Source organism: Pelodiscus sinensis, chromosome 1 (assembly GCF_052426305.1).
Source record: "Pelodiscus sinensis isolate ZL-2025 chromosome 1, ASM5242630v1, whole genome shotgun sequence".
In the NCBI taxonomy this organism is placed as follows: Eukaryota; Metazoa; Chordata; order Testudines; family Trionychidae; genus Pelodiscus; species Pelodiscus sinensis.
In genome coordinates, this window is record NC_143052.1 from 354,066,685 (window position 1) to 354,076,706 (window position 10,022).

Consider the following 10,022-nt stretch of genomic DNA (forward strand, 5'->3'; position numbering starts at 1 on the left):
CTTCAACTTCCTGAAGGGGGGTTCCAAAGAGGCTGGAGAGAGGCTGTTCTCAGTAGTGACAGATGGCAGAACAAGGAGCAATGGTCTCAAGTTGTGGCGGGAGAGGTCTAGGTTGGATATTAGAAAAACTATTTCACTAGGAGGGTGGTGAAGCACTGGAATGGGTTCCCTAGGGAAGTAGTGGAGTCTCCATCCCTAGAGGTGTTTAAGTCTCAGCTTGACAAAGCCCTGGCCGGGTTGATTTAGTTGGAATTGGTCCTGCCTTGGGCAGGGGGCTGGACTTGACCTTCTGAGGTCTCTTCCAGCTCTATGGTTCTATGATTCTATGATTCTAAGAAGCCCTGATTTTCTACAGTACAACGTCAGTTTACTTGCACCAGAACTCGCGGCCAGTGTAGACAGGTGGCATGTTTTTGCGCAAGAGCGGCCATTTTCACACAAGAACATGCCAGTGTAGACACTGTGCAAAGACAGAGTAGGAGCAAGTGCAGCCAGTCCTGTGGCTTCTTTAACTCGCCCTTAGAGCCCTGAGAGCAAAAATAGGAAAAATGCAGAGGAGCGGTTCCACTGTGGAAAGTCATAATAGCAGGAGGGAGCCCAGTGAAACCCAGGGCCAGAGCCGTCCAAACCACCTCCCCTCGGTGGGGATGAGGATGTTCCATAGCGGGAGAGCGAGTCTGGCCCATGGTCCCACGCAACACGCTGCTGTCACACCAGGGAGGTTTGCTGGGGTCTCTGGTTCTGTCCCCAAACACAGTCCAGTCCTGGCTGCCCCTCCAGGTCTCACTGATTTTCTCTTCTGTGTTAGCTCCTGAAATCTGCATAGAAGCTCCAAGGGACGGTGCATGATGCCAGCCGACAATCACACCTATTCTGGCCCTGCAACCTTCATCCTGACCGGCATCCCTAGCACAGAGGGGTCTCATGTCTGGATCGCCATCCCCTTCTGTCTCATGTACTTTGCAGCTCTTCTTGGGAACTCTCTCCTCCTATATATCATACTAAGGGAGCGAAGCCTCCATGAGCCCATGTACCTTTTCCTCTCCATGCTGGCCACAGCTGATCTGCTGTTATCCACCACCACAGTGCCCAAGATGCTGGCCGTTTTTTGGTTCAGAAAAGGGGAAATTTCTTTTGCTGCCTGCCTCACCCAGATGTTCTTCATCCATGTCAGTGTTATCATCGAGTCAGGCATCCTGCTGGCCATGGCCTTTGATCGGTACGTTGCCATCTGTGACCCCCTGATTTACACTGCCCTGCTCACCAAGCCTGTGATCGGGAAGATCGGGCTGGCGGTTCTCACAAGGAGTTTCTGTCTCATTTTCCCTGTCGTCTTTCTCGTTTTGCGGCTGAAGTTCTGCAGAACCAACCTCCTGCCTCACAGTTATTGCGAGTACATGGCCATATCCCGGCTGGCCTGCGACGATATCTCAGTCAACCTCTGGTATGGCGTCGCCATGGCTATTTTAGCAGTTGGCTTGGACACTGTGCTCATTGCTGTGTCTTACGTGCTGATCCTCAGGGCCGTCTTCCGGCTCCCGTCCAAGGGCGCCCAATACAAGGCCCTGCGCACCTGCGGCTCCCACATTAGTGTCATCCTGATGTTCTACACACCGTCCTTTTTCTCATATTTTGCATACCGATTTGAGCGCATCATCCCAGGTTATATTCTCAATCTACTCACCTACCTCTACGTGCTCCTTCCCCCCATGTTAAACCCCGTCATTTATGGGGTGGCCACAAAAGAGATCCTGAAGCGTGTGATTAAGGTGTTTTATCAGTGCTGAGCTAACGGAGGCAGTGGAAAATGTCTTGGGGCTTGAAAATTAAGGTCAGGTGTTCATTGCAACGGTTGTGATGCTGTAACTGTGGATTTTGGCTCACTGTGAAAGCCAATGGAATTTGGTGCAATAAAAAGTATTTTTTCACCCCCATTGTGCAGATTATTTCGTGGCCCTGACATGCTTAGAATGACACGGCTCATTTGCACAAAAGGCAGCCACGCCTAGAGGCTGTGTCTACACTCGCGGCTTCTTGCGCGAGTAATATGCAAATGACACTAAGCGTGGAATATCGCCAAGCCTCATTTGCATACCTAATGAGCCACCATTTTTTTCAGAAGAGGCTCTTGCGCCAGAAGGAGCGTCTACACGGCCCCTTCTTGCGCAAGAAAAACCCTCTTGCTCAATGCCGTTCTACCTGAAAAGTAATAGGTGTAACGGCGTTGCGCAAGAGGGGTTTTCTTGCGCAAGAAGGGGCAGTGTAGACACTCCTTCTGGCGCAAGAGCCTCTTCTGAAAAAAATGGTGGCTCATTAGGTATGCAAATGAGGCTCGGCGATATTCCACGCTTAGCTCCATTCGCATATTACTCGTGCAAGAAGCCGCGAGTGTAGACATAGCCAGAGAGTCTTCTGCTAAGGTGAAGGGAAACAGCAAAGGAAGGAAGAACAAAGGCAAAGTCACCCTGAGGCAGAGCATGGAGTGGGCCGCTCCTCTGGGGCAAGCTGTATATGAGCTGAGCTCTTCAGAGGAACCGCAATGTGCAGCCGTGGGCGGGAGGGGCATGCGGTGAGCCAGGGGGCAGTGCAGGTGGGAGACAGGGGGTCTAGGCTTGGTTCTGCCGCCCACCTGCATTTCCCACTGGGATTGTTTTTCCCTCCTCTGTTCTCTCCTTGGCAAAATGAGCAGAATGTGGAGCAGCAGTGAGGGCCTGAGTCCGTCTACTGCACGGTCCCCCTCGCCATACCCTAGCACCACCCCCGGCAGTGGCTTTGTCTCTGCCATCACAAGCTTCCTGGGCCTAGAGACCCACCTCAAGAGGACGTAGCTGGGGCAGCACTGACCCTCGCCCACTAGAGACTCTGAGAGCCAGGCCGGCCTCTGGGGAACGGCCTGATTCTGCCTCATATTCGCCATGTTTGGCCAGGCCTCAGGCCTCCTGCCAGGCCCCTGACACCAGCACCCGTGATCCAGGCCCTCTCCCTGGTGCCTTCCTGCACCTTGTCCTTCATGGGCAGGTGTCCCCCATCGCCCTGGGGGAGCAGAATCCACGAGCTGTGGATGGGCCAGTGGGCGAAACACTGTGATGTGGTGACCTCACTTTGCCCTGCAGCCGTCCACACCCCGTCTGGGCCGTGGGCTGGGCCTTCCCGTGTAGCGCTGAGGGGCAGATTGTATCGTCCTGTTGGGTCTGGTCTCTGCTGATGGGCCTGGGAGTGTTCAGCCCTGGCTTTGGCTGAGGAATGCTGTTGTACGTAGGGCTCATGGTCTAGCATGGCAGAAAACTGTGTTCGGGAACCTCTTTAGCCCTTTCCTAATAATCCCCACTGAGTTTAAGAGAGGATGGGCATGATGGTGTAAAAAAAGAGATCTGTATAAAAATAAATTAACAAACATAGTAGAGAACAAACATGTTGTGGAATGTGGAAGGCTACGGCACAGACGGTTGCCTTGTACGATAGAGTGTTGCAAGATATAACCGTGGCTGTTAAATATGTGGGCAGGAGTGAACAAAGGCTCCCATGAAAGCCAGATGGAGAGGGAGACGCACTGTTTGCTCCTGCTTTGCTGAGTTGTGTAGGTGTTCAGCTGATGGAGCGGTGTTTTGTTTTCCGTTAAAAGCATTTTCGGAACAGAGTGTCTAGATTGGCACGGACGCTTTTCCGCAAAAGCACTTTTGCCTGACCAGGAGGGCTGTGTCTAGACTGGCCAGTTTTTCTGGAAAATCAGCCGCTTTTCCGGAGAAACTTGCCAGCTGTCTACACTGGCCGCTTGAATTTCCGCAAAAGCACTGACTTCCTACGGTAAGAAATCAGTGCTTCTTGTGGAAATACTGTGCTGCTCCCGTTCGGGCAAAAGTCCCTTTTTGGCATAACTTTTGCTCAAAAGGGCCAGTGTAGACAGCTCAGATTTGTTTTCCGCAAAAAAGCCCCAATCGCGAAAATGGCGATCGGGGCATTTTTGCGGAAAATCGCATCTAGATTGGCCAAAGACACTTTTCTGCAAAAAGTGCTTTTGTGGAAAAGCGTCCGTGCCAATCTAGACATGATTTTCTGAAAATGCTTTTAACAGAAAACTTTTCCGTTAAAAGCATTTCCAGAAAATCATGCCAGTCTAGACGTAGAATAGCAGAATAGTATTTCCGCAAGAAGCACTGATTTCTTACAGTAGGAAGTCAGTGCTTTTGTGGAAATTCAAGCGGCCAGTGTAGACAGCTGGCAAGTTTTTCCGGAAAAGCGGCTGATTTTCCGGAAAAACTGGCCAGTCTAGACACAGCCTCTGAGTATAAAGAATAAGATTTTGGGAGTGTGTGTGTGTAAATACAGTTCGCTTCTATTTGCTTACGTCTGCTAGATGCTCAACTGTTCCAATGGTGTTTTGTCTTTGGCATCTCCTGGCTTCCTGAAACCTCATGGGCCATCGTGTCAAAGCGATTCTGCCTGGTCCTGCTGTGACCAGGTGCCTAGGGGACTCACGGGGCGCACACTCACTGCCGCGGCGCCTCCTACTGGTAGCACTGGGAGTCAGCCTGGAGGCTGGATGCCTCCCTCTGGCAGGTGTCCCGCTGTGTCCTCACATCATTCTCCTGTGCTCTGGACCCATGTCACTCTCGGACTACAGGGTCCTCTTCAGGACACTGCCCTCCTGCAGTGCCCACTCAAGTGTCTCTCAGCCCCCTTGCAGGGGGGTGGGGTGTTATCAGCCTCTGCACTCTGGGGTCCTCCCCTGCCAGGGAATCTGCCGTTCCCCTAGACCGCCCCGATTCAGTGACCTGCTGCCAGTCTTCATCTACCCCTGCCTCAGGGGTGAACTGCCATCTGACATGGCCACTCATCATTGGCAAGGGGGTATGGATCTACTGCCTTTGCCTACCCTGTTGTCCCCCGAGTCCCAACTCTCTCGGGCCTTGCAGCCTGGGAGTGAGGCCAGGTCAGACCAGGACTCCCCAGCTCTGCCTGCCTTTCTCCAGCCCTGCTTTGTCTCAGGAAACATGCAGCTTCCCTGGCAGCCAGGTCCCTCCCGCTCCCCAGCTAGAGCAAGGGTGACTCCCTCCTCTCTTCTGGAGCCCTTGTTTATACAGCCCCTGGCTGGGCCCTAACTGGCAATATTTGCCTCAGCTGTGGGGCTCTGCTCCCTCAACCCTCTTCCAGGGCTGGGTTTTGCCCTTAAAGGGCCAGTGCAGGACAGGTGCCCCGTCACAGGGACATAGTGAGCTTTCTTCCTTCCTGTCATTATTGTTCCTCATACGTCAGTGGCACAAGGAGAGAGGGAGAAGGGGACACAAACGTCTCAACCGCGGGGGCAGCGTATGTACAAAAAATAAACAAACCCCTGTGCGAATGGATGGGGAGGAAGAGCTGAACCCCAGGCACATGATGAGCAGAACGAGCAGCTCTGTGTATGCCCTGGAAACATGCTGCACAAATCTCCATCGTGGCCCCACCAATGACGAGTCACCACCAGGCGCTTGGTCTGTGAGACGGGCCTGAGCCTAAATCACACAAGGGAAATGCAGGAAATGTGTCATGCACACACATCCGACTGGGTCGTTTCCATAACCCCGTAGCATGAAAATGTATAAATAATGTGATACGCCAATATAGTAACAGTCTGAATGAAATGAAAAAAACCCCAGTACATTTGAACATTTTTTTACCTTATTTGAATGAAAAAGGATGAAGTAAAATGAAACAAGACACAGAAACGATCAGTTCATAGTATCATAGAGCTGGAAGAGACCTCAGAAGGTCAAGTCCAGCCCCCTGCTCTAGGCAGGACCAATCCCAACTAAATCAACCCGGCCAGGGCTTTGTCAAGCCGAGTTTTGAAATGTCTGTGATGGAAATTTCATCAAAACTGAGCCATCCCTGCGGACTGAGCTGGTCTTGGAAATGGAATTTTTAGGCAGGAAACTCTTTGGCTATATCTACACTGCAGCTTTTGTAGGCAGAGACAATGCAAATGAGCGCTCATTAGCATTTCTCACGCTCTCATTTGCATAGTCTCTTTTGATCCTTTTTGTGGACGAGGTTTTTGCAGTGTAGAGGGGCAAAAACCCCTTTTGCATGCGATCCTGTATTCCTGCTTTTTTGGGGAATAGGGGTTCTTGCACAAAATGGTTTTTTGTGCAAAATGGCCCCCGTCTACACTGCGTTTCTTTGCACAAAAACCTCTTCCGCAAAAAGGATCAGAAGAGACTATGCAAATGAGAGCGCGAGAAATGCGAATGAGAGCTTCATTTTCATTGTCTCTGCCGACAAAGACTGCAGTGTAGACGTAGCCTTTGTGAAAAATTCCCACCTGCTCATGTGGACAGACTTTCTGATGTCCAATGCATGAAACAGACACCACTTGGCAACACTGCCCTTTCCTTCCCTCTGCTCTTAACAGTCTAGTCTAAGCAACACCCCCAAAAAATATCTGGCACGGGCCCATTGTATTGCAGACAAAAAATGTCTGGGCCCTGCAGACGTGTTTCCCTCTGTCCTCTTATTCCTCCAAGCCATGTATCGGTCTCGGAAGATCGATAGCCATGTGCAGGGCAGTCAAACACACTGCCCAGTGGCCTGTTTCTGTTTATTTGTCTCAGTAACACCCTGCCCTTTGAGTGCTGCAGCCGACCACTTCCAAACTTTCAGGAAATGTTCTAGCCCACACCTCTACAATGGGCTCTAGATCAAAGTTGCGGCTGATAGATCCACATGCACCGCCCAGCATAACAAATGCCCTCATCTCAGCTTTGGCCTCCAAAGCAAAGGTTACCCCCTGGAATGAGTCCTCTGCCAGAAAAAGGAAGAAGAGAAGAGAGGAGGGGGAAGAAATGGGTGTTCCCTGACTTCCCTCGGAGGGGGAGACACACAATGAGCGTGTGGGGTGGGACGGTGCCCAGAACTGGACACAAGACTCCAATTGTGAGCAATGTGAGAAGCAAAAACCAACCCCTCCCCCCGCATCCTCACACAGTTCCACACAGCGACCCTGCCACTGAGGAGTTGGTGTTTGGTTCGTTGGGTTTTTGCTCCTCACTTGTGTGCGCCCCCCGACTCATTTCTCTCCGCGTCAGTGGCCCCCGACTCAAAAAAGGTTCCCCACCCCTGCTGGAAAGGGAAGGAGTTCTGGGGCTTGCCCAGCTGTGGCCACCCCTTCCTCCTTAAAGGCACCCCATGCAGGGAAGGGCTTCCCTTCCCTCCCACTCTGGGAACTGAGCCCCCCCCCCCATCCTCTGGGCCCGCAGGCCTCCTTATCAGCAAAAGGAGTTTTGCCAGAGGTTGGGAAGCAGCTCCAGCCTTCTCCAGCCTGTTATTTATTTACTAGCCAATTAGCCCAGCATAAGACGGGATTTTCAGGTCTCTCCTCCACGTTGGTTTTCTCGCCTGAGACTCCTGCCTCTCTCTCCTCCTCCTCCTGCCTCCCCCGTCTCTCTCTCAGCTCTCCTCCGCCTCCGGTCTCTCGCTCCTCCTCCTACTGCCTCCCCCCCTCTCTCTCAGCTCTCCTCCACCTCCTGCCTCTCTCTCTGTCTCTCTCTATCTCTTCTCCTCCCCGTCCCGCCTTTCACTCAGGGGACCTCAGAGCCCAACTGGCCATTTAAGCTCCACTCTCCCCGTGCTGCATAGGGGGCACAGACCCTAAACGGTCGCTTGTGCAACTTGCTCCGACACGGTGGCCAGGCTGAGCGGAGCAGAAGTCAGCAGAGCACTGTGGCGGGAGATGAAGGATGTGACTCAGGCAACAGCTCCGCCCAGAGGGAACAGCCAGCATTTCAGCGTTACAGAGTCACAGACATTGGGCTGCTATTATTTATTTATATATTTTTTTTGCTGCTGCCTCAAGCCGCAGGGCTGCAGCATGAGGAGCGTATCCCTCCCACCAGATCTCTTGCGCACCTCATCCACGTGCAGGAGAGGAACGGGAAGTACCCCCCGTGCTAGCGCTAGCCTTGTTAGGGCATCAGGCTAAAGCCACCCCTTTTATTCGTGCTGTTGTTAATGTTTGAGTTTGTATGTGTGTCTTCCTCCTCTCTAGATGTTTTTAGCTGGTTATGTCCCTCTGGGGTCTCCTATTTTACATTGTTATATCTATTTGTATTGCGGTTTTTTTTTTTTTTTTTGTAAGCCGCCCTGAATATTTTAAATAGAAAGGCCGAGTAAAAAGATGCAAATAAATAAATAAATAATATAAATGCTACAGGAGCGGCTGGGGAGGTTTTTAAAGCGACCCCCGGTGGAGTTTTATGGCCACTGGACTCCTCCGAGGGCCGGATGAAATTGTTTGGTGGGCTGGATTGAAGGTTCCTCATCCCTGCATTATAGGACACTCACCAGACACAGCTTGAATGGTTTGAGAAGGTTTTTTTGTGGGACAGTTTTAAATAACTCCTGGAAAGACGTGGTGCTCTGCCATCGAGCAATTTACCACTTGTCAGAGGAGACCATAACACACACAACTCCCTGTTTACATCACGTCTCTAGAGAACAGGCGGAAAATCCCCTTGCGAATCTCCTTTGTTTTCACACTGTAAATGACAGGGTTTAACACAGAGGTGACAAAGAGGTAGACATAGGACATGAGGATTTGCACAAAATGAGGGACATTTTTCCCAAACCTGTGCATCACCGCAACAGCAACGATTGGGATGTAGAATAGTAGGACGGTGCAGATATGGGAAGCGCAGGTGTTCAGGGCCGTAAGGCGCTGCTTGTGGGATGCAATGCTTAAAACCGTCTTCAGAATCTTAATGTAAGAGAGGATGATGAACATGGAGTCAAAACCACAAGTGAAGAGAGCGGCAAACAATCCGTAGATGTTATTGACGGTGGTGTCTCCACACGCCAACCTCATCATGTCCGAGTGCAAGCAGTAGGCGTGGGAGAGGACGTTGCTTTTGCAGACTGGCAGCCGTTTAATCAGGAAGGGGAAAGGGAGATTTGTGCTGGTACCTTTAATCACAGCAGCCAGCCCAATTCCCACGATCCTGGGGTGGGTCAGGATGGCTGCGTAGCGCAGCGGGTTACAGATGGCCACCAAGCGATCGAACGCCATGGCCAGTAAAATCCCCGACTCCACGAAGGTAAAGGAGTGAATGAAAAACATCTGGGCCAGGCAGCCGTCGAAAACGATGTCTGTAAAGTGGAAGCAGAAGGTGCCGAGCACGGTGGGCAGGGTTGACAGAGCCATCCCGAGATCGTTGACTGCCAACATGCAAAGGAACAGATACATGGGCTGGTGGAGACGCCGGTCTGCCCAGACAATGCAGAGAACAAGGCAATTCCCCACCACGGCAGTGACGTATAACACAAGGAAGGGGACGGCGATCCAGTGGTAAACCGCCTCCTGGCCTGGGAACCCGGTCAGCTGGAATGTTGCAGGGTGGAAGCTGGTGCTATTGAAACCCACCATGATGAGCAGTCGCTGTCCCAGCCAACTCCCAACTCCTGTGTAAATGCAAAATGAACCTGTGAGTTCCCCTGGGACCAGGGGACCGGGAAGGGACCTGCCGTTCCGCACTGACTTGCCCAATCCCAGCTCAATGGGCTGTTGTTCGGAATCGAGCCGGTAGAGCCGGGCTCTTAGAATGTGTTTTGTTCACTCCCTTGTTGAAAAGGAAGCAAGAGATTCTGCCCCCAGCTATTCTGCTGTGCAAGGTCGATACACCGGCCCGACACTGGTCCTGTTCGCATTAGGGAGACACGGCACATTGTAACAGCAGGGGAAATTAGGGAAGGAAGAAGCTGGCGGGGAATGTGCTAGTGTCTGTCTGTCTGGGTGTAACATGCTGAGATGTTCCTGGGGAGGAGAGGGGAGGTGCCGTCAGGGCAGCAGGCAGAGGCACCAGGCAGGGGGGTAGCAGGGAACACCAGGGAGAGCAATGAGAGCTGGATGAGATTCCCCACTCCTGCCATGGCCCGGTGCCCCCAGAACCCCCCCCTGCACCAACCCCCCCAGCAGTGGGCAGAGGAACCCTGGCCAGCGGCCCTGGGACAAATCCCTCCTCTCAGGACAGAGCGGAGGGACGTGGACTCTC

General features: G+C 52.3%; 2 protein-coding genes across 2 annotated transcripts; one reads left to right on the forward strand and one right to left on the reverse strand.

Moving 5' to 3' along the window:
* The first annotated feature begins 845 nt into the window (after positions 1-845).
* Positions 846-1,787, forward strand: LOC102444475 (olfactory receptor 52B2-like). Its single transcript, XM_006130332.3, has one exon. It carries the CDS (start codon positions 846-848, stop codon positions 1,785-1,787), a length of 942 nt encoding a protein of 313 aa, XP_006130394.3.
* A 6,665-nt stretch (positions 1,788-8,452) lies between these two features.
* On the reverse strand, positions 8,453-9,397 carry LOC102463171 (olfactory receptor 51I1-like). Its single transcript, XM_006128581.3, has one exon. The coding sequence runs from the start codon at positions 9,395-9,397 to the stop codon at positions 8,453-8,455; it is 945 nt and encodes a 314-aa protein (XP_006128643.3).
* Between the last annotated feature and the right edge of the window lie 625 nt (positions 9,398-10,022).